The following is a 25,686-nucleotide window of genomic DNA, read 5'->3' as shown; positions in this document are numbered from 1 at the left end:
CGGGGCTCCTGTGCTGGAATGGAGCAGGCAAGGAGGATAGGAGGAGGAGACAAAATCCAAGACACAGTGGGGTCCAGATTGTGTCGGGCCTTGTAAAGTTTTATTTTGATGAACTTTTCTTTTGCTCAGAATGAGATGGGAAACCACTAAAGGATGCTGAACAGAGAAATGATCTGATCTGGCTTATATTTTAATTGAATCTCTCTGGCTGCTTTCTCAAGAATAGATTGAAGATGGGCAAGTTCTGAAACAGAGAGACCAGTTAGGAGGCTGTCACAGCTGTCTAACTGTCTAACAGCTGTGGGATGATGTCAGCAGTGGAGGTTGTGAGAAGTGGTTGGATTCTAGATGTATTTCTAAGGTTGAGCTGATAGCATTTGATGTGGCATTTGAGAAATGAAGGAGAGTCAGGGATGATCCCAAGTTGTTTTGGCTGAAGCAACTATAACAGTGGAGCTGCTGTGAGGAGAGATGAAGCAGACTGCAGGAAGATGCAACTCAGCCTTGAAGGGGTTAACTTTGAGATGCCTATTATATATGCAAGTGAAGATGTCACAAGGCAGTTAGACATATGGGTCTGGGATTTAGGAGAGAGGTCCAACGTAGAGATTTGGAAGTTGTCTGGGTCATAGATAATATTTAACAAGGGGGTTAGATGAGATCACCAGGTATGGTCATTGTTACCTTGGTGGCGCTAAATGAACCATGCCTTTGGATATTCACACCCTTGTGTAGTCCCTGCCCCTCAATTAAGGCTGGGCTTGTGACTTGCTCTAACCAATAAAAGAGCGTGGTGGAAGGAACACTCTGCCAGTTGTGGTCCTGACAGCTTCTGTTTTGCACTCTTGAGCATCCTGATCAGCCACGTTAGAATTCCAGTTGTCCTGCTGGAGAGACCATGGGGAGAGGCCCTGGATTACATGGAGGAGAACTGAGAACCCAGAAGACAGTGTGAAGTTAGTTAGGCCTGAGACATAGGACCCCAGCCAAGCCATTTGCCCCTCCAGGCTAGTGCCAGACATGTGACTGAAGGAGGCTTCTTGGGTGGGGGTAAGGGGTAGATTCCAGTCTCACAGATGTCACATGGAACCAAGATGGATTGTCCTCTGCTATGCCTTTTCTGAATTTTCGACGCAAGAATTGTCAGAGATAATATAACGGTGGTTGTTTCAAGCCACGAAGTTTTGGGTTAGTTTCTTGTCCAGCAATCAATAATTAAAACACTGTATGAGCAAATGAACATAGAAATGGAAGAGAGTTTCATGGACTGAACACTGGGGCACTTCAACATTCAGCATAACATTAAGGCACTGTAAAGTGATGAGGAACACCAACAGAGGATACTGAGAAGGAAGTACCTGTAAGAAAGGAGATTATTTATGAAACCAGATAAAACTATTTCACCTGAGACTCTGAGCTAGAGAGACTGGGGTTTCACAAGAGCAGAGGCTGCCTCTCCAATGCCTAGCAGAGTGTCTGGCACATAGTAGGTGCTTAGCCAGTAAGTTTTATATGAGTGAATGAGTGACATTTGAAGCAGGAAGGGCAAGAGACTCTTAATAGTTTTACTACTTATTGCGAACAACCTAGGGAAAGCAGAACTACTTAATTCATATTTAAACTTTTTTCTTTATTTTTCTATTTATCTGTATTCCATCTTTAGCTCCTATTTTATAGTCTTTATTTTTTCTCTCAAAACAATTCTCTTCCAAGCAGAAGATGTAGAGCAAATCTTACTCCATAATGGGTAGAGCAGACCGCAGACAATGGGATAGTCAGAAACCACCTAGTTGTGTCAAAGGAATTAAAGTGGCTGGCTGCTCTGAAAAATGTACCAGTCAGAGTTCTCTATTTCAAGCAACAGACATCCTCTTTAGCTGAATTAATCTGAAAAGTTTATCAAGAGGTTAACGTGTGGCTGACAGACCTGCTGAGAAGACTTTAAAAATGGGCAGGAACAGTGTGAGGCTGGAGAGCCAGACCCAGAACCAATATCATGCGTGGACCTGCCCACTGCACATCCTGCTGCCCCCAGGACTGCTGGCTGCAGATATATTGTCTCTTACTTGACTGGCGTGGCTGCCCTGTGTGACTGGATGTTATTACCTCCACTGATGAGGTCAAAATGGTGTCGACATTCTCCCTGCTTCTTTGGGTTGTTAGCTCCTAATGCTAAGTGAGGGTTGGTTGTGTTTGGTTAGCTGACACTAGGTCCCATGCCCATGTTTTGACTGCACAGGCCCCTGAGAAGGAGAGTGTCTGGCCTTTTGACTTTTGTAACGACGGTTTGGTCTTGCCTCCCACCAAAATTCATAAAGCAGGGGATTTTCCCAATATAGGAAATAATTTCAGATATAGGACATGCTTTCCTTAGTTCCCTGCTCTTCCCAACCCCCCCCCCAAAAAAACCCACACTCATATAAACATCTACTACAGTGAGTTCATTATGTAGTTCCAGGTAAATTACATCTAGAATGTGAAAAGAAAACCATTGCATATAATCTTTGAGAAATCATCAAGAATGAAGGTTATATAAGGAATGCTGGTTTTTAAAAGGTGGTAGGGAACACACCTCTGAATCTGTAGACATGTAAGCTTACTGTAGAACATTAGTGAAATGCAAAAAAAGGTTTTTAGACATTCAAGTCTATTCAATCCCTTTTTTTTTTTTTTTTTTTTTGCGGTACGCGGGCCTCTCAGTGTTGTGACCTCTCCCATTGCGGAGCAGAGGCTCTGGACGTGCACGCTCAGCGACCATGGCTCACGGGCCCAGCCGCTCCGCAGCATGTGGGATCTTTGTGGACCGGGGCACGAACCCGCGTCCCCTGCATCGGCAGGCGGACTCTCAACCACTGCGCCACCAGGGAAGCCCTAATCGTTCCCTTTTAATAAGAAACAGTGTTAGTTCTTATTTCAGCAAAGGTTGCGACAGGGACTCTCATGAGATCCTTATCAACATAAAATTGAAATTCAGTTGTTAGAAGATTATTCTTTCAGTTTATTGCTGGTTGAACAACTTCACCCAAAGCCTATTGATTAATGAATCGACACTGGAATGGAGAAAAGTCTATCGCTGTATGCTGGAGGGCATTGTCCTTGACCTTGTCCTATTTGATATTTTTATTAATGACTCAGATGAAGACATTGAGATGATGTGCTTGACCTATTTGTGTATGTGTTGTCGCTGGGAGTCATAATTAACACTTGGAGTGATGGAATCAGGGGTGAAAAAAGATCTGGTGAAATGATGAGCAGAACCTACAAGGTGAATTGCTGTGGGGCTAAGTAAAACAGTGTATTTGGTTTAAAAAAAAGGCAGCCCAACCTAATACAGAAAAACAGGGTGCAGGGACTTCCCTGGCGGTCCAGTGGTTGAAGACTTCACCTTCCAATGCAGGGGGTGTGGGTTCGATCCCTGGTCAGGGAGCTAAGATCCCACACGCCTCGTGGCCAAAAAACCGAAACATAAAAAAAAAAAAGAAGCAATATTGTAACAAATTCAATAAAGACTTTAAAAATGGTCCACATCAAAAAAAAAAAAAAATAAAAGGGATAAACAGGGTGGAGGAAAGTTAACTTAAAAACAGTTTATGTGAAAAAGACTAGTAATTTCTTTGGCTCAAAGAGCTGAAGCAAACAGGAGAGTGCACCTGGAAGGGCATGTGAACGGATACAACATGGAACCAGTAAAGGTGCCAGGAAGACTTACTCAGGAGAATTGAAACCATACTGAAGAGCGTAGAGAAAAGGTAACATAAATATTCCAGAGAGGATAAGAAAGCCAAGTGTGAGAGTTCTGGAGAGGCTAGTTTTGGTTTAATCCTGGGAAGAATGTTCAAATGTTTTGTGTTACTCATAAATTAAATTCAGTGCCTTGTGTAATGAACACCTTATCACTAAGAACATTCAGTAGAGGATAAGTGGATTTCCATCAGAAATATTGTAGAGAGGGTTCCTAGCCTGTACTTTATGCAAGGGATTGAAGTATGTCATTTAGATGTTATGTCATATAGTGCCAACTGAAACCGTGAAGTGGATATAAGGTGCCTCCATTCTGCAGATGAGGAAATTCAGGCTTAGATATTCAGTACTCCATGCATGCCCTTTCCAGTAGCTGCATCATCTCCTGTGTCGAGTGTGAATCTGGATAGCTCCAAGTTTACATAGCAAAGGACTGCCCAAGTTTTTGCACTGTTATTTAAACTCATCCCATTTGGCATAATTTTGGGAAGCAGAAACACAACTTGTTATGGTCATTTGCTTAATAATTCATTCATTTTTTTTTTTCCTCCAACATATGTGGACTGTCTTCTCTGTGCCAGGGACTATCCTTAAGCTCTAGGGATACAAATATATAGCCCTTACTTTTAACGAGGTTGAAATCTGGTGGAGGACTGTGATCTTAGACTAGATAATCTTCATGTGCCATTTGAGTTATAAGTCGCTGTCATAGATCTTCACATGTCATGGACTAGAATATATTTGTGTTTTAGTGACAACAGTAGGAAAACTGGATTTGGCTCATGGACTTTTCTTTATGGAAGACTTTCAAGGATGTTTTAGTTTCATATATGGAGAGCTAGTTATGCAGTGTAATACTATGATCTTATATTCTGAAGGGGTGGGTTGCCATGCAGAACCAAGTACTGCAAGTGAACAGATGTAAACGTTGTGGATGACAGAACGTGCAGGCAGCTAAAGATAAAAGAATTTTGAACCATAAGGAGAAATTAAAGAAATGAAAAAGAAAACAAGCCAGCTTTCAATCAGTGCTCTATTATGAATGTCTTATTTCTCTAATTGGTAGGACAAAGTCAATTATCTTCTTTTCTATCCTTTTCCCTAATGGCTTTTTCTCATCTAATAGGGAGTCATGGTCTCCTTTAGTCACTTTAAACTGTGTTTGTTCACTGTCATGTTGGGTGCTGAGATTTTAGTGTATTTTTTTCTGTTTACATCATACCTATCTTCTCTGTGTTCTAGTTTTATTTCATATGGTTGCCATTCCTTATTTGGAAGTCCTGATTACAGTTCAGTATTTTAATCCACAGGATTTAAGATGGGAGTGTGTCTGATCTTTAACTGTTGTGATAGTAAATGCCTGCTTATTTACAAAGACACACAGTTTATGAGTACATTCCACTACAGATTAGACTGTTTTTATGACAATACAGTATGCCCCTATGGTTTCTTTAAAAATTATTTTTCTTACTTTAATTTCAAATTTAATCATTTAAACTATAGACGTTTAATGGTGAAGCTGGTATAATCTGTGATATTTGAAAAGAATGGACTGAAAAAAAAAGACTTCATTTGTAGAAGGAAGTCATAGGGAAGACAACAGTAGTAAAAAAAGAGAATTCCTTTAGAAAGGAAAAAACATATTTCGCGTATTAATCGTTTGTTTTTCCTCACAAAAATCATTTCCAGGTTTCCTTAGTTAAGGAAATAATAATCTTAAAAAAACTGTGCATACTTCAGGGGGCAGGTGGAAGCAGGAGAGCGATGCATTAATAAGACTGACAGTAATGATCAGCTTGGAGAAATTGGACAAACGTTCCAGCTAAAGTACTACAGTTGCCGGCTGATGAAAGTGCCCAAGTTCAGGATGAAGATGATCAATAATTCCAATTACCTTCACATTATGTTTGAATAGACCATGAAGTAATTGGAGAAAAAAATCATTAGCAGATTTATCTCTAAACGAAGTATACATTATTATATATCATACGAAATGGAGTGTCTGTAACTTCTCACCAATTTTCAAAATCAGTAATTTGATAAAGGCATATCATTATAATGACCATTATAATGAATGGTCTTCTTTCATATGATTATTATTATTTCTTACATTTATTTATTTCAAATTCATTCAGTTAACATCACATAATATTTTAGTTTAATATGCACTTTATGCATTGGTAAAGGGCAGTTAAACCCACACCAGGGTTAAATCATTCATTTTGTTGCTGTGATTGTTGTTTTTATGCAAGTTGTACATCACACGCATATAAAGAGTCAGTTAATTCTGTGGTTTGTTATGAAAAATAGTTTTTACTTTCAGCTCTTTTAACTGATTCTTTCGGATTTTCTTCTGAATATTTAATAAGACTTTCTTTTATTGCCACTTCTTGATTATTCACCTTTTGGCATCATCCATTGATTCCTACAGTGAAAAATGGGAATTTAGTGGTCTTTTAAAAAATTTTTCCGCTTTGAAACAAGTGAACATCCTATCCTGCCACCCTCCCAACCTTCCATCCTCTCAATATAGGTATATTATAATTTTGATTAGATCAGAAATTCAAAATTTACATTATTATGTCAATATAAATCTTGTTTATAGCTGAGGCATGTAGTATACTGTGATTGCTTTTTTGTTTTCCCTGAAATTAATAATTGCCCAGTTTTCATTTCTACCATTAATTCAAGACCTCCCCAAGCCTCTGCCTGGTGCATCTCCTGTCACTGGTTTCCTGCGGTGCCCCTCCCCTCGCTACTGGGCTGGAGCTCTTTTTTCCTCCATCTCATGTTGTTTTGTTTTGGGGTGAACACAATTTCTAGTAGCTTTCTAGGAAAGAGTGTGTGGGACATTTTTTTATTTGAGACATTGCATTGCTGAAAATATCTTTATTCTGCACTTATGTTTGATTGACATTTTGGCTAGATATAGGTTTCTTGGTTGGAAATAATTTCATTAGAATTTCAATGAAATTGCTCCATTGTTGTCTAGTTTCTACTGTTTCTGTTAAAATACTTCTCTTTGTTTCCAGTGTTTTGAAATTTCATGATGAAGCAAAGAGTTGACCAAGATGTAGCTTTGTTTTCATTCAGTGCACCTTTTCAATCTGGAAACTCATGTCTTTCCATTCTCCTTTTTTTAATACAACAATTCACATAACAAAATTCACTCTTTTAAAGTGTATAATTCGGTGGTTTTTAGTATATTCTCAGAGTTTGGGAACCATCACTGCTACCTAATTTTAGAAAATTTCATCACCCTAAACAGAAGTCCCATATCCATTAGCAGTCACCCTGAATTCTTTACCCTTCTAACTGCTAGCAATCACTAATATACTTTATATCTCTATAGATTTGCCTGGACATTTTATCTAAATGGAATCATTAATATGTGACTTTTTGTGCAGGTTTCTTTCACTTAGTATAATGCTTTTAAAGTTCATTCATGTTGTAGCCTGTATCAGTACTTCATTCTTTTTTGTGGCTGAATAATTGTCCATGGTATATGGATTGATGACAAATTGAAATTATAATGGCATAATCATAGGTCAGGCATACAAAAAGGGTGTCAGGCAGTCATTGAGGTTCTGGTTTCAGACACATCTCTGCCCCACTGAGCATTTGAATTTGCTCTGAACTATATCAAACCCTATGATACCACCAGCTGTGTTTAGAACAACATCCTTCAGCTGCAACTTTATATAGTCTCAAGGTCCCCACCCCTTGTAACTATGCAACCACTTCAGACCCCAACCAGTCCTTGCTTAACAAGCACCCTTACTTCTTGCCTGTTCCAATTATAATTCTTGACAAACAATTTAGGTAGCTAACTGTGGCCTTGCAATTTCTGCCTTTATAAGCTTCCTCCATTTTGTAGTGCTACAGAACACAATTCAAGTGTAGTCTGACACACCCCAAATAAAGCCTCTCTATTTCAATTAGATTTCGATTTCTGAAATCTTGGTTAACAAGATAATATCACATTTGTTTATCCATTCATCAGCTGATGTACATTTGAGTTGTTTTCACCTTTTGGCTCCTGTGAATAGTGCTGCTATGAACATTTGTGTATAGTCATTTGTTTTGAGTCCCTGTTTTCAATTCTTTTGAGTATATATGTAGGAATGGGAGTGCTGAGTCATCTGATGACTATTTTTAATTTTTGAGGGATTGTCTTAAACTATGTTGCAAATTGCATGCACTGTTTTACAATGTAGCCAGCAGTGTGTGGCGTTTCCGATTTTTCCACACCCTCTCCAATACTTGTTATTGTATGCCTTTTTGGTGATAGGGGGTGTATAATAGTTTCTTCTTGTCATTTTGTTTTGTATTTCCCTCGTGACTGGTGACTAATGAGGTCAAGCTCTTTTAATGTGCATATGTCCTTCTGTTCCAGGAAAGTATCTTAAATTATTTTGTTATGAGTTCCTCCCTTCACTTTTTCTTTTCTTTTTGGATCTTCTATTATGTAAATGTTGGACCTCCTGGATTGCTCTTCTAATTTTCTTATCTTTTCTCTCTTATATTCTAATTATTTTTTCCTTTAGCTCATCATTAAGGGACATTTTCTCAACTTTGTGTTTCACCTATTCTATTGAAATTTAAAATTTTTAATATTATTAATTTCTAAGAGACCTTTTTGTTCCCAGAATATTCCATTTTATAATATCCTTTTCTTGTTTCAAGATTGCAATATATTTTCTTAACTCACTGAAAATATTAATGATCTTTTTTTGAAGCTTTTTTAATAGTATTTTCTCTGTTTCTACTGAGTTTTTTTTCTTCTAGTTTGTTTTGGTCTCTGTCTTTAATATTAGAGGCTGTGGAGTGATAACTGGTGATTCTTAGTTGTCTGGCCATAACTTAAAAGTGGTGCAGTAACAACCTGATTGGGTGCTCCAAGTGTGCTGGGTAGCTGGTTCACCATGAATTTCACTGTAGGAACTGATGAAGCCGTTTTGTTGAGAAACCCTTGATATATCACTATCCATCTTTCCTGCAGTGCTGTAAGATTCCTGGTAAAAATTCTCCTAAACTCCTGCCTAGAAGATAGAGTCCTAGTTGACAATCTTCTGGAAGCAGAGTGGGAGATGGAAATCCACTTAATCCTCCTGTTTCAGGATGGTATCCCTGTTCCTAACTGGTTGGGTTTCCCAGTTCTCTGTTTTACCCTCTTTGGGTTTGGTAGAGGCAGTTACCTATGTAAGCAGAGGGGGATAAGGGATATAAGGATTAAATATCTACTGAAAAGACTTCCAATCACGCTTTCGTATTTTAGACCTCTATATATAGATCTTCTGGTCATTCCCACTTCCTGGTGTCAGCCCTGAGCCTTTTGGTTGTTCTGTCATATAAATAAGGCTGCTTCTAGGCTTTCCCTGCTGCCAGTTTAATAATCATTTGTTGTTTGTTTGCATTTTGTATGCTAAACTTGCTACCATCTGTTTTGGAGCTTCTAAAATTTTGGTGAGTGGGGATTCAAGAGAGTACAGGATGGGTACATATGTCCAGTTTGCCATCTTTACCTTGGAATTGCATCCATTCTTAATAAGTTTAAACATGAGCAAATGCTTGAGCTTGTCATTGTGTAAACCACTGTGTAACTAGATAATTTTTTCACTTTAATGGTTGTGAAGTATATAAATCTTTGCTCTTTATCAATTACCAGAGTTTATCAGATGTGACAAGGCTAGTGGGAGTGAAGATATTTGAATGAACTGTTATTAGATTATCATCCCATCAGTAAAGTTTTAGGCACACAAGCAGTGTCTAAAGTGTGACCATGCCTTTATTAGGATGTCCTGTCTTGGTGGAAAATATTTATGATTGTTAATTGGTCAGTTAGTCATTTTGTTTGTTTTTTCTTATAGTTTGTTATGATGATTGTGGGATGTTGATAGGCTGTATAAACACACACTCATACATTTGAGAGCATTTCAAAGCCAATAAGAAGCTTTTTACAATGTAAGTGTATGTATACGGAATAAAAAATGGTGACGCATTCTGATTTTAAAACATAATTATTAAGAATGTATAGGTTGCTTATTTTGCAGGTTCATTAGGCTTTTGATTGCTGTGTATGATTAGAAACTTCCTTTTGAAAATATGAACTTTATCGTTCTAAGTTAACCTCCAATTTCAACTGAGTAATTTACTCCTTTTTCCCTGGCAGATAGGAGTCCAGTTATAAATCCCCAACAGATGCTCGTGCCTCGTTTTTATTTCATAATTGAGAAGCTGAAAAACAAATTTGTCATGGCAGCTATTTGCTAAGTAGGAATTTTCCTTCTTCTGGGTTTTTCCTTTTTTCTTGAATATGTGATCTTTGTTTTAAAGCTTTGAATCTCATTTCAGCCATCATCAGGAACATTTGGAAGATTGAATTGGTTCCCTTTTCTCCTCTTTATATTTCTCTGCCCTTTCTACTTGGATAGGGAAGTTAGAAGCAGCAGGGAAAGCCAAAATGTTGAGTATTTTAGCTAGGATTTTAGGATATGTATTGGGGAACAGTATCTAATTCTAACAACAAGACATAAAGTCAGCAATGCTGGGGAGAAGAGGTGTGGGGAGGGATGATTAGTAACGGAATATTTATTAGAAGAAAAGAAGAGAGGATTAAAGTTTTTTTTGTTTTTTTTTTAATCAGATTTTACCTGAGTAAAAATACAGTGAACTGAGTGGTATCTTGCAAAGGGTGAGCAGGACAACTTGATTATTTTTCTATCATTGTGACATCTGTGTAAGATGCATGGGCAGCTAGTTTCCTGAGGGCAGGGGCTGATTTCTCATTTGGTGTGTCTCTTAGTACAGTTACACTAGGAACTCTATAAATCTCTGCCAAATTGTATTTTTTTCCCATAAAGTGGGTGCACCAGATATGATTGTGTGTGTGTGTGTGTGTGTGTGTGTGTGTGTGTGTGTGTACGTACTATAAATGTAGAGTCATTTTTCAAGGTTTTCATTAAAACACCCTTACAGAGCATAACAGACACAAAGATATGGGGTCCATATCCTCTTTAAAGGAGAACTTGCTGCCTAGCTACAGTAAGCATAGCTGTATGGTCACCAGAATGCATCTCCGTCAGCAAATAGGCTTCTGGCTCAGCTTCAGGGACCCATCTTGAATGAGGTCGTGACTTTCCACAGGCATCCTGTATCTGGTGACTATGTGAGGCGGAGGTATAAAGGCCTGGCCATTTCTGCCCAACACAGGGCAAATCTGGGGCTAGGTTGGCCGAGGCTTTATTGGCCTGCATCACATTTTCACGTCCTTTGTCCAATCCTGCTTTCTTTTCATTCCTTTCACCTAATAAACATTTCATTCCTTTTACATAATATGCATATTGTAGCCCCAAACTCCACCTGGAGAACCCAACCTATGGCATAGTGTCATAAAGATTAATTTTATTTTTTTTTAAAGTTAATTAAATTATTTATTTATTTTTGGCTGCATTGGGTCTTCGTTGCTGTGCACAAGTTTTCTTTAGTTGCGGTGATCGGGGGCTACTCTTCGTTGCAGTGTGCAGGCTTCTCATTGCGATGGCTTCTCTTGTTGTGGAGCATGGGCTAGGTGTGCGGGCTTCAGCAGTTGTGGCTCGCGGGCTCTAGAGCGCAGGCTCGGTAGCTGTGGCAGACCGGCTTAGTCGCTCTGAGGCAAGTGCGATCTTCCAGGACCAGGGCCCGAACCTGTGTCCCCTGCATTGGCAGGTGGATTCTTAACCACTGCGCCACCAGGGAAGCCCAAGATTAATTTTAAAATGCAATTTAACCCTTTAATTTAATAGGTATTTGTTATCTTTTAGGGAAGTTACTGTTAAAATATGGGGTTCTGATTTACATATCCAAATATATCAGACATATACCAGAAAATCAAAAGATTTTCAGAGTTCAGAGGGGAAAAAGATAACCTGGTATAGCAAGAATTTCTAGAAAAGTTAACTTTGGATGAGAAATAATTGAGTTCATAAAACTGTAGCATCCTTTTTGAAGTTATTAAATCCTTGACAAAAGTTTCTTTTAAAGTTCAATGCAAGGGACTTCCCTGGCAGTCCGGTGGTTAAGACTTCACCTTCCAATGCAGGGGGTGCGGGTTCGATCCCTGGTCAGGGAGCTAAGGTCCCACATGCCTCAGGGCCAAAAAACCAAAAAAAAAAAAAAAAGCATAAAACAGAAGCAATATTGTAACAAATTCAGTAACAACTTAAAAAATGGTCCACATCAAAAAAAAAGTATTAAAAATAAAATTCAATGCAAATATATATGTATATGTATTTATCATTCTCACTATTGTAGAGTAAAAAAAAAAATTGAGTATAATTTGCTTAATGTAGATGACTGTATTACTGTTTTCTGGTATTTGGATCCCAACCCCTGCAGGAAGATTATACCTCCCTTCCCTATTAAACTAGGGCATGGCCTTGTGGATTGCTTTGGCCAATAAATTGTGAACAAGAGTTATTTGTTATCACAGCAGCGTAAGTTGGCCTGTCTTGACGGACATATCCCAGATTACTTAGTATCCAACTACTCTAGAGAAAGCCAGTGCTACCATGTGTTTTTCTTTTGAAGACTCCTTTTATGATTCATACTCACATGCATGTTGTATGCATGTATATATGTATATTTATGTGTGCACTATACTTATGTAGTACATATGCTGTTTTTTAACCTTTTTAAAAACTTACAGAAGTTAATGCTACCATTGTTCCAAATCAGTAAATGTAGTTATGTACCAAAGTTTATCCACATTTTAAAATTCATGCACCCTTTGCATTAGTATAAAAATCCCGTGCTTTTCTTTGATATCATTTTAAATTTTGGATAAATTTAAAATTCTTAATAAAACAACTTTAAATAATGATTATTTTAAAATATTAAACACTTGATTCTGGTTTTTTAACATTTTAAAACTACATGTTTTATCAATAAGGGCACTAAATCAGCTTGCTTACGACAAGTTTTTGTATCATACATAGCATCAAGGGTCAAGTACAAATGTGGTCACCTTCTATGTCAAGAATGGTGTTTGCTATGTTTTTCTTGATACAAATTATTACAACCAACTTTATATGTTGATTATAATAATTACGTGCTAGGCCTACTAATTTATTTTGAAGTAAATATTGAAATGTTTTGCCCAAAATTCTCCACTATGACTTTCTAACAATTTTTTAGTGACTGATTTAAAATTTAAGCTCCAATAACTTCTATTAAATTTTGCTAAGACTGACTTTCAAATGGTATTTTCAACCACAGCATCAGGAAAGCACTTCCTGAATTCATCCCAGACAAACTCAGTGAGACTTTATTCTTTCTCTTGAAATATTTTTTAGTAACCTTTTTATGGCAAATTGTACAGTCAGGAAAATGAAAAGATATTTTTAGCTCTGATTCACTGAATATATAACTAGATTTTGGTATAAAAGTTTAAAACATCATGAGGAGCAATAATGTTGGTCTTCACTTCTTGAAGTTTCAGAATTCATATTCAGAATATCAACTATATCTGGCAAATATGTCAAGCTCCTGGGAAAGTTATTATCTTGGCAAGTTTGCAAGTGTCTAATGATGGAGAAAGAAAAATAAAGCAGTTCTTTTTCCAGGGTATCTTTAATTTAATACTCATGCATGGCAAGGAATTAAGCACATTTCCTTTGTACATGGATTGAGCAAAAGCAGGTAGTGAAAGAAAAGAAAAAGAGTGATGATTTACTCTTTGGTAAATTTTTTTTTGGTCAGATAAGCCAGCAATTTGACTTTTGACTGTAGATGCTAAAAAAAAGATACTTTGGAATCTCTACTTCATTTTAACTTTTGGCGGTACTCAGAATACAAGAATTCATGTTTTTTTTTTTTAACCCCCTCTGTGATCTGAGGTCTTTTTATTCTTTGCTATTAAAAGAACTACTTCAAACAAAACTTTTACAATTTTTTGTGGATCCTTAACAATACGTTTCACTACTCTTCAATTTCTCATGCTTCAGAGCATTAGACCCTGTAGGTAAAAACTTGCATTAAAAAAAATAATGTTGGTGTGATCCTTTTACTCACAGAGTTTGAGGAAACCTAAACTATCTTTGCCCCTTTATGTACTATATTGAAATAATTTAACTTAATGAAAAAAATAGATCTTACCTAAATGTAAGTACATTACCTTATAATGTACTTATGCTGCAGGTGTGCCACAGGAATAGCAATATAAGTTGTCTCTTTCATCATATATAACAAACATACATTTCGTATACTTCACTGTTTGTCAGGACTTTCCCCGAAAGCTTTATCATTCTAAATTATTTGTATTCCCACCAGCCAGGGATTTAATTGAAGCTATAAATGAGCTTTACATTTGTGGTATAAACTTATCTTTCAAACTATTTCGCCTGCTCAAGAGATTTTGATTTGTCCCATTTTGGAGTCTGTAGCACACAGCTCTTGTTCCATAAATAATCAGATATTCATAACCATGTTTAATAACTCTAAGGTATTTTGCATTGTAAAATCTTAATAACATTCCTTCTAATACATCCTTCTGTATTTCCTTGGGGAAAAAAAACACCTAAAGTTGTCACTACTTGGTCAAATGATAGGAACAAAGCTATAAATGTTTCATTTAAGGTAAGAGAGAGACTATTATTGAGTTATCGTTCTTATTTCCCCCCTGGTCATCAGTAAGCTCTTGAATAGTGAATACTGTTTATCCATCTTTATACATTTGCAATACTTTACCCACTATAAGTTTGAAAATATATTTTGAATATCAGTTGGTATGCCAAAAAAAAAAGACAGGGTGACAACGTTAACAAGTTATAATTGTTTAATGTTTTCCTTGTGATTATGTGTTCCAGAATTACTATTTTTAAAATGAAGAATAACATGTAACATTGTAAATCAACTATACTGCGATAAAAATTTAAAAAAAAAAACATGTACCTGAAGCTCATTATACAGTATATTTCATAAAGTTTTCTGAAACACACACATCTGGTATGATCAGTCCCTAGGTGGGTGTTACTCTTAACCCTTAGAACCTAGATTATAAAAAAGGCTTGTCTTTTCTACTTTGTAGCCAGAAAAAGTTATTCCAGGATAGCCACCTTTGATTCCTCTGTCTTCTCTCCCTCTGTTTCTCCTCCCTCTCTCCTCTTTTCCTCTGTTTCTAATCTTTTTACTCATGTTACTTTTACCTTATAATTTCAGGATCTCTCATATTTCCAGCAGGGCAGCTCCAGAAGGGTTTTCAGAGTTAATATATTCCTGAGAACTATTCCAGTTCCTTTTTTTTTTTTTTTCCATCTCATACTTTGACTCCAAAAAATTTTTTGTGGCCCACTTTGTTAACCTTTTCTTTTTCAAATTCTTGAGGATGTTGGATGATCAGAGCTTTCCATTCTTTATACCCATTGGCCTTTTATTTTTCCTTTTAAACGTGGCTTCAGAATAGCATGAAAATCTTTTTAAAGTGTCTATTTGACTCTGTTAAAATTTATTATATGTTTTAGGCTTGTGAATGGTGTGCCAGAGGGCATATAAACCATGCTGAGTAGTCTTTCCTTCACTGTTTCAAGAGAGCACGTTTATACAGTCTTCTAATGCAGTAATAGCATTTGGTTCTGTAGAACCACAGTGTTCTTCTTCTAGAAGATTTCCACCGTTTTTGAAACTTCCCAAATCTATACTTTCAATTTATTTAATTTAAAAAAGGACTATCATTTATACCCCCCCTATACGTATTATGAAGTGATATGGACATAGATATATGGATATAGATATGTGTTTGGTTTATGAATTACCCCCTACAATATTGAAACTACTTCAGACACTTGAAATACTGGAAAATAAATGTCTGCATTCTCTTTATGTGAGAAAAATGACTCATGACAGTCTTACCGCCTGGGTAGACCTATACAATCTCTCTACCCATAGTGTCATTGCCAGAAGCCAAATAGTAAGTTTTTTGTTTTAATGGAAAAGATCTTTCAGGTTGCTGGTTTTACACAATGGGAATGTGGTTGGAAATGCTTCCTGTTCCAGTCACCATCCCCAGGCTGCCCATGCATTTTAGATTCAGAAATGACAGCTGAAACCAATTAGTTAGAATGATGGGATCACTAAGTCACATTTAGGTTTGTTATGTCCCAAAAGGAGAAAAATACATTACATGATAAAAAAAGAATGACTAATTTAATTAGGAATAAGCCAAGGCAGTGTGATTACTATGAGAGGATTTTTATATAGTATTAACTGTTGTGTATGTTAACTACCCTTGCCCTCCCCAGGAAATGTGTGTGTGGTTTACTGGCAGAATTTCAAACATTTCCTAAGTGGCGTAAAAACAGGTGAAAATAAAATAACCTAGAAATAGGCTTTGGAATATATAAAATAAGTCTTTACAAGAACAGTAGAATATTTGAGAATATTCCATTTAAGAACATAATTTTGGGTATATGGAACAGATTGGAAGACCGTATTTTCTCTATTGTCATACCACGTCCTATGATGCAACTTAAGGCACAGTAATCATCATTAGAATTTTTATTTCTGAGGGAAGAGATAGTACTTTTGTACTTGTTCATGAATGTCTTGTTTTTGTCATTAAAGAAAAGGGATTTCAGTGCATTTGCAAAAAGCCTAAATAACATTTAATAGAATACTTACAAACTTTAAAATAAATTATTTTTTAACCACTGTTTTAAAAGTGGGTCCCTGTGGTATATAGCGGGTACAAACCTTCTCTATAAAGCATCTTGAACGGCTATGGTTTTGTTTTAAAGGGGAAGTTGATTAATATTTCTTTCCATTTTTTCTCACTAATGAACAGTGCTTATGTATTGGAACTCACAACATTAAAATTTTATTAATTATGATTTGGGAATAAATAAATGAGTACTATAAAGCTTAACGGAAGAAAATGCAAAGTCGGTTTAAGCCTGTGGACTTCGTATAAAAGCAGTTTGAAACTAGCTGGTCAGTAATTTGATGTATTAATTCTTACAGCAATGCAGCCTGATTAAAACAGAGATTGTAGCCAGAGGAAATGGCATTGACTGCTGTAGAAGAAAGGAGGGCTCAACTTCTATAAGTTTTCTTCAGTTGCCTCTAGCAGCAGCTATTCCCCAGTGAATCACACTACTTTAATGAGCTACAGGTGAAACATTAAAAACTAAAACCATAGTGAGTTCTACCAAAATGCGCAACTATTCTTAAAGTGTGGTTTTAGTTAGAGTGCATGTGGTGTGTCCCAGACATGGGACAATGGTAATAAAGGTGACATTAGCCAGTAGTAGATTAAGCATAACAAGTAAGCGTCTGCCACACTTGCTGCCTTGGAGACACGAAAGTTGCCATCGTTGCCATTAATTTTGGGACCCCGTGTGGTACCACTGAAGAGTGGAAATAATTGCTCTTGTCCTTTAGATATTTGCAGATTTCTTGATTTGCTCTCTTACCAGTCAGAGTACTATTTAAAGGTTTTTTATAATGGGTCACTTACTCATTATAAGGAAGAAATTGGAGTGTAATCAAACTGAGATGAGGACCAGGGAGCTCCTTAAACAATCAAAGTCAGTCCGGAAAAGGCGGGCTCTATATTTTTATGCTTTCAAGTTGTACATGTTATCAACTAGTTCTTAACATATCCCATCTTTTTTTTTTTAAATCACGTGTTTTCACTTAATGTTTTTTGTTTTATAAGTCTTTTCATTAATTTCAAAATGAAAGTATAGCCGAGGCTTGGTATTTATTCATAAAATAAGCCTATTCCTTAAGAAGAAAGAAATTCAGAATTAGTTTTATTATCTTCTGGAATCTTTCCATATTCTTATTCTTGCGAAGCAGTTTTGTTTTTAATGTTTTAAAGATTACACTAAGCCTGAATATACTGACTCTTCTCTTGCTGTCAAAATGGAAAACTAAATGAAAAGAAGTAAAGAATGTGGAGGCTGTGTGTAACATAACTGCAAAATGAGGATTTCTGGTGGTTATCCCCATGGAAAGACAGCCTTATTTTTAGCCTAGATGCTGGAAAATAGGGCTGTGCTATTTTCAATGTCATATTTTGTCAGTGCTTCTGAAAAACATCAAAATTAGCTGACAAATATTGTAGACACCATGCTTAGCATAAGAGACTGGAAAAAATGCATGTTTTAGGGAAGGGGCTCTATTTAGATTCCTGCTTAATGAGAAAAGTCCAGTCTGAAGACCAGTGCTAATACAAAAGCATAATTTCTCTGAGGAACTTGATATCTCTTGAGTAAGAGGTCTGATCATTTGAAGGGCCAAAAATTGGAAAACCTCACTTCATGGATGATACATTGATTAAAAAGAAACATAAGCACATACTAAATGATGAAGCCTACTTAATAATTGACTTATACTTGTTTCTGCCCAGGAATATGGGTAAACTTTCATGTCCAAGAGCTTTTCTGACTCTGTGGTCTTCAGAGAGCCTTTTTACCAGTGGCTTTCAGTGGCAGTATATTGCTTCTTTTCCCTCACCCAAAGTCAGTTTCAAAAAGAGTAAGGAATGGAGAGTGGAAAATATGAAAAGGTGAATGTCATGGTCCAGCTAGTTTCTCATCTTTTTCTTTGGCTGGACTTTCTTTCCTGGTACTCTTTTGAAGGGCTGTTCTCCACTCAGGCCTGTTTTGAAATTGTCATCATATCTATAATTTATCTTTGTAATTTCCTTTTATGTCTTTCTCTTTAAGACTCATGGCTGTGTACTGTTAGTCATGCAGTTCTCAGGTCTACATATGATTGAAATTAACAGATTCTACTGTGTGAAAGTGCTTATGAGTAAGAAGTCTTTTCGATATTTTGTGGTCTTTCTGTATCCTGCCTTTTTACGAAGAGAGATCTGTCTCCTGCCTTCTAAATTGATCCAGCCACAGAGTAATGAAATCAACATGGAGAAACCTAAACTGTAAATGTGGCTCCTTTACAGAGAATGTTTATGTTTAGGGTGTTATGGTTTCAGATACGTTCTTCAGATTCCTTCCCCTTGAAACACTCCTGCACCTATGTAAATTCTCAAATAAATGCTACTTGATGGGTAATCAACAGTGAGGAAGGAGGAACTTGATTTTGAAAGAAATGTATGCAAGTGTGGGGACTGAACCTTAACAGCTCCTTTTTACTGTCACTCCTCTTCTTGATCTGCAAATCTAGCCACACTTGATAGCTTCGTTTAAAACCATGCACTCCACGGAAGACTGATGAAGTATTCTTAGGGATTCAGGTATAAACCTGTCAGACACAAGTGCTTCTGAAGGCCTTCCCCTGAAGAACAGCAGCAGTGATAGAGTGAATAAGAGGGTGTAGGAAGATGAAGTGAGGCGTAATGTAGTGAGGGAAAGAAGCGATGTTAGCCAAGAGCCAAGATAGAGATTGGAGGAGGAAGAGTTACTGGGTTTGATCTATAGTCACCAGGCACCTAGTCTAAAGATACTCCTTTTAATGTTAGAACAAGAAATAGAGATGAAGTCAGATGGACCTGAGATTATCTGTGTCTCATCAGTGGATAGTGATCTGTTGGTCATGTGCCATAGGGGCCTTCTGTTCAGAACTTGTATGTGTAGGATGACTTTAAAAAATGGAATGACAGAGAAGTACCTCCCAGCATTTATTGTTAAGTTTAGTTCTGTATTTCGGGACCAGTGCAAATCATAAAGGTCACATAAGCCAATGAGTTGAACTAAGGAGATAAGTTAAAAAGAAAGAAGAGATGTGATGAAATTTGTAATTTAGGCACATCTAATGCAGTTCCAGGCATAGTACTGCGTATTAAAAAAGAGAGAGGGAAAAGAAACAGTTTTTAATGCAGGTAGAACAGAAGTTTGCTAGGGTATAAAAATAAGACCTTGTACTACCTCTTGTCTCTTCCTCCATTTGAGATTCTCCAGATTCTTGCCCCTAATCACCCAGAGCAATCTGAGGTTAATGGTGTATTTGCTAGAAGTAGTCTCAGAGGTTGTGTGCAGAGAGCTGTGGAGTTTGAATGAGAATGTCTGGGCATGTAGACAGGAAGAACACATATATAAGGATGAAATGTTACTTCTAAGAGTTCCAGTTTCCTGATGGTATTTATCATTCCATTTTTAATTGCAGTCCTCCCAAATATCCCTTCCTACTCTAAACACACTACAGAAAATCATCATCATCATCATCATCATCATCATCACCTGTAGCATCTACCATGTACTGGGCAGTGTAGTAAAACCATAATGGATATTTACTTATTAATTTTCACAATATCCATATGAGGTAGGTATACTAGGATTATCTTCATTACATAGATGAAGATACTGATACATAGAGGTTGTGTAACCTGTCTAAGGCTACACAGCTAGAGATAGCCATGCGTGTATGCATACACACATTTTCATGCTATACAGCTAAGTAAGGAAATATGAATCTTAAAATTTAAAAGTTTTGGAAAAATCTTTATTAAATTTCCCAAGATCTCATTTCTGGAGAGGCCTCCTTCCTTTAATTCATGTTACACTGTCATTGGGCATGCATACATACACGGAAGGATGTCATGTGTACCATGAGCATCAGGAGCTTTTTTCCCCATTACTGATATGTTTCCTTCCTCATAGTTTAGTGGGGTTTTTTATTTGTTTGTTTGTTTACTTTTAAACAAAAAGCTTGAATACTTTAATCTTGGAAAAAAATTACAATAATGCACAAGTATGTAAAAATCCACAGAATGTAAGCTCTATGCGAGCACAGACTTTTCTTATTTATTTATGCACAATCGGCATTTAATACGTTTATGTCAAGTATAAAATATGGTGAAAGTTGTCCCCAACACCATTCCACTTCTTTAAGCATGTGTAGCGTAAGTTTATTGGGCACAAAATTAAACATGCTTTTTAACTGTGTTACTCATATCCTTTATAGAATTCTTATTTTTTTGTCAATTCCATTTGTTGGTTTTTGAAAGAGGTAAGCTAAACCCTTCAAGATTTTGTGAAATTTTCAGTTTCTTCTTTTATTTTGGTCAATATTTGCTTCATAGTGATATGCCATGTTGCTAGGTGCATAAATGTTTAGTACTTTTTCCTTGAATTCTAATATGTCTAATATTGATATGCTGATTTTTTGCTTTTTTATTGATATTTACCAGTATAAATATCCTAAAACGTAAATAATGTAAATGTGTAATATATAATATGATGTATTATTTCTTTATTTTCAGGTTTTGTGTTATTTTTTGTTGTGTATATTTAGCTTGTGTGAGTTTGATTTTGTTTTGTAAACTGAAAATATATATTTTTAATAGGAATTTTAACATGTGGCTATATGATTATTGTTATGATTGGGTGTACTTTCTATTTACCACTTTATTTGTTGTGTGTGAAGCAATGAGCAAATTACAGTTCTTCCCCTCATGGGTCTTATTGTATAATGGGCAGTATCTTAAATACTACCTTATTTTTGTGTATCATGCTATTGATTAAAAACTGCTTTCTCATGTACTATTTTATTTAGTTTTATTTATTTATTTAATATCTGTGGAGCATAATTGCTTTACAATGTTGTGTTAGTTTCTGCTGTACAGCACACAAAGTGAATCAGCTATATGTATACATATATCCCCATATGCCCTCCCTCTTGAGCCTCCCTCCCACCCTCCCTATCCCACCCCTCTAGGTCATCACAGAGCATCGATCTGATCTCCCTGTGCTATGCAGGAGCTTCCCACTAGCCATCCATTTTATATTTGGTAGTGTATATATGTCAGTGCTTCATGTACTATTTTATATGTTCTTCAGAAATCTCTAGGGAAGGTGTTAGCCTTAGTTGAAAGGACAGAGAGGTTAATTGTATGGAGTTACAAAGTGGCAGTTTGGGATCCAGAAATCAGTCCTCAATTAATTAAATGCATGAAATAAAACTTTTATATAGTCAGGAAAAACTCCATGGAACCCATTATAATTATATTTTAGGCTCATTTTTAATGAGCTATACTATATGTAAAACTGTTTCCACCTGTATTTATTTAGTTCTTCTTCGCTGTCATTGACTGGACCAGAGAGACAATAATTTCCAAATCAAATGTAGTTTCTGTCCTCATGGAACTTGACTTTCATTTGGAAGCTAAACACCTTGGGTGTGGTGCAAGATAAAGGCAATATTGTCTCAAAATATATCTAAGAGCATTTCTTCTGTCCCATCTTCTTTCCCTTTGTTCTTCCATTGGCTGACCTTTTTCATTCTCTATTCAGGTGTTACTTACAAGTAATGCTTTCTGGAGGCCTTTCTGAAATCTTTAGACCACAATAAGTTCCCCCCCTGCTATGTCCTCAAACATTACCCAGTACTGTTCTTAATATACAACATACTCTACTGTAATTACTGACATGCCTGGTTTTTTGCACCAGCATCTATTTCATTGAATTCTATGCCTTTAGTGATTAGTGTAGTGCCTGGAAGATAATAAGTACTCAAGAAATACGTGATGAATAATGAATGAATGCTAAATTCTGCTTTGTATCCTTGGGAGTTACCACCTGGCATGCAATAAAAACTCAGTAAAGGAATCTGAACTGTTGTCATCATGGCTATAGCCATGGTACAGGTTCTTGAAGGTATCAAAAACTTATTATTCCTGAATAATTGAAGCCTGATAATGGGGCATGAATAATCATGATCATTGGCTTTTACAGAATGATTAAATGTTTCAATGTCACAAATCTTACAGTATCCTCCAATAAGATTAGAAAAATTTATATAGCAACTCTACGTGTTTTTTTCCAAGTTTTATGTAACTCATAATATAAACAGAAAAAGCATTAAAAAGAAAATATATAATTGTGTGCAAATTGAGCTTGGGATATTTGAAGGAATAACAGCATAAGTTGCTATCTAGGGATATTCCTTTTAAGTTATATCTGGATGTATTTGTCTTAATTTATAATTTTGAAAGTATTTGTATTGATTTATAAAGTAAATCTTTATAAAGTTTTGTAAATAAATATTTTCTCAAATATATTCAAGAGTTCTGAGAATCTGAAAATTATTTTTTAGTGAATATAGTTATGAAAAACTCAAAACCAATGATTAATTTTACTGTAATGATTTGTTTGTAGTATTTTCATCTCATATAACATAAATAATCATAACCTGCGTTTCCACTTGGAAAATACAAGATAATTGAAATTGTAATTGGATTGGTTAATTGTGTGTGTGTATGTGCTTTAGTTTTTTTAAGTTAAGGCTTGTATTTTTAGGTAGGGTTTTTTTTTTTTTCCATTTAAGAGATGTATGTTCAATGAGGAGAAAATTAGGCATTTAACAAAGTAAAAAGTTGTGGATATGAATTCCTTCTAATACACAGATATGTTTAATGTAAGACAGAGCCTAGAGGCAAAGATAATGATTCGATTGTGGTTAAAACAGGGCGGAGGAGCATGCAACTGCATACACTAAAAAATCCACCCACTTGCCTTATATTTGCTTTGTTCAGAAAGTGATGATGACTTTGAAGTAAAAAAATATTGATTCACTGTGTTACAGCCAGAGGGATGTTAATACATTTTTCCCTTTTTCTTCTAGCATACTGATTTATGTCAGTACATGGACAAGCACCCTGGGGGGCTGCATCCAGATAATGTGAAGGTAGGAAAAGATCTTTTTAAGTCAAGGGTTAGCATTCTTCATGTGCATGTTTTGAGCGAAAATCTAATCTCTCTACTATAACTTAAAAAAATTGTGTAAAGAGAAGTAATATTGAAGTGAACCATAGTCATTGCTATGGTTTGACATTGGAAGCCATGCTTTGACATTAAATATTTTCACTGTGGTATTATTATTTAGACCTTATCCTGTTTTTTCTTCATGGAGAAACATTTGCCAGTAATGAGTAAAATCCACTGGAATCCTGTCATAACACTGTTTTCAGAAGAGGGGAATCTCCAGTAGCTCTAGCTTGGAGCTCCATACTGCAGTACCAATTGGTTTCAAGATAAAGTACTATTATGATCCAAAACAGTGTTGTGGTGAATTCATGGTGCATATTTTTCACTTGTTTGTACAAACAGATAAAAATGGTTCTTCCTACTGCTTTTTTTTTCATTTCTTTTACCAGAAATTGGATTACTTTGTATAAAAAGAGCTAAGTTTTTCTAAGATTTGACCTAGCAACCATCTTGGGAAATTGTCCAAAAATTTCAAGCTTAAAACAGGAGATTCTTTCTTGGCATATGTTAGGGAGTTAGAAGATACCAAAGTTTATCTGAAGGCTAAACTTATAAATGTATTTGAAGTAAAATTATTTGTCTCCATTTCGTCCCATTCATTATCTGCACCTTTCTTGCAATGTGGCATATTTTTTCGTCTGTACTTTTCCCTTTGCTAGGAGAGATATATTTGCACGTATGGTATTACATGTGTTTATTTCATTTTGCTTTATAAAAATAATATATATATATAGTATAAGGTTTTTTTCCTCTTAGAATATGTCATAGATATCCTTTAAAATCAATACATGACTATGTAGTTCAGTCTTTCTAATAACTGCATATTATTCCATAGTATGAATAAACCGTAATTTGCAACTGTTCTTTATTCATGGATCTTGAGGTTGTTTCCAAAATGTTCCTATTAAAAATGATTCTAGAGTAGATATTAGTATAAAACCTTTATACTCATTTCTTTTGAATATCTAGTTAATGGGTTTTCTTTATTAATTAGAGACGTGATGTCGGTTTTAATGAATTTAACTGGAACCTTTGCCCACAAGGTTGTAAATTACAGAAGGACTGTTTTTCTCTACATTCCCTAGGATTGACTAACCAGTCATTTAGATTTTTGCCATTCTGATGAATAAAAATGAAATATTTTTTATGTTGACATTTTCTTGACTGCTAGTGACATTGAGCATCTTTTCATGTCTCTTGACCACTTGTAATTCCGCTATTACAAGTTACCTGTTCTTATATATTCATTTTTCTATTGGGTTGGTTTTTTTCTTTAATGAATTATAGGTGCTTTTTAATATGAAATTAATAATGAGGGTTTTTATGGTGGTCATCTATGTTGTACAATTTTAAAATGTAGGAACTTGTAGGAAATCTGACAAAACATTGTTTTTAAAATAAGTAATAGAGTCAATATGGTACTTACAGTATTTGTTGATTTTTTCATATATCTCCTTTTTTGTTGTTGTGATTTTTTGTTTTGTTTAGATTTCTTTTAAATTGTTTGACTATTCACTTTTCTTAAAAATCTGTATCCATTGACATAGGTAGTTTTTTAGTGGTTAGATTGGGCAAGAAATTTTAACAGATGAAGAGATTTGTTTTTTAATCTTGTTCATGTTCAAATTTAACTTTAAACATTAGTATTATAATTAATACATAATTCTTTTTTTAACATTAAAACATCTCAGGGGCTTCCCTGGTGGCGCAGTGGTTGAGCGTCTGCCTGCTGATGCAGGGGGCGCGGGTTCGTGCCCCGGTCCGGGAGGATCCCACGTGCCGCGGAGCGGCTGGGCCCGTGAGCCATGGCCGCTGGGCCTGCGCGTCCGGGGCCTGTGCTCCGCAGCGGGAGAGGCTACAGCGGTGAGAGGCCCGTGTACCGCACCGCAAAAAAAAAAAAAAAAAAAAAAAATCTCAAATTGTCTCATTTTTACATTTAATGTTGTCTTCTTAGGGTTGATTGGGTTCACAATCAACAGTACAGTACATCCTTATTCCTGTTTCTCACTTTATTTTTATTTATTTATCTATTTTTAAAATTAATTTTTATTGGAGTATAGTTGCTTTACAATGTTGTGTTAGTTTCTATTGTACAGCAAAATAAATCAGCTATACATATATATATATATCCCCCTTTTTTTGGATTTCCTTCCCATTTAGGTCACCACAGTGCATTAAGTAGAGTTCCCTGTGCTATACAGTATGTTCTCATCAGTTGTCCATTTTATGCATAGTATCAATA

The 25,686-nt window shown here is 35.9% G+C and overlaps 1 protein-coding gene across 8 annotated transcripts in view; it reads left to right on the top strand.

Moving 5' to 3' along the window:
- The window catches only part of CDK14 (cyclin dependent kinase 14), a 716,891-nt gene that overhangs the window by 395,054 nt on the left and 296,151 nt on the right, over positions 1–25,686 (top strand). For all 8 annotated transcript variants that reach the window (XM_067746465.1, XM_067746464.1, XM_067746468.1 and 5 more), the window contains one exon: positions 23,302–23,364. In XM_067746465.1, coding sequence (XP_067602566.1) covers positions 23,302–23,364 — 63 coding nt within the window. The remainder of the gene's footprint in view (positions 1–23,301; positions 23,365–25,686) is intronic.

Source organism: Pseudorca crassidens, chromosome 8 (genome assembly GCF_039906515.1).
Source record: "Pseudorca crassidens isolate mPseCra1 chromosome 8, mPseCra1.hap1, whole genome shotgun sequence".
Lineage (NCBI taxonomy): Eukaryota > Metazoa > Chordata > Mammalia > Artiodactyla > Delphinidae > Pseudorca > Pseudorca crassidens.
The sequence above is the reverse complement of the archived record's forward strand: the minus strand, read 5'-3'. Positions and strand labels throughout refer to the sequence as shown.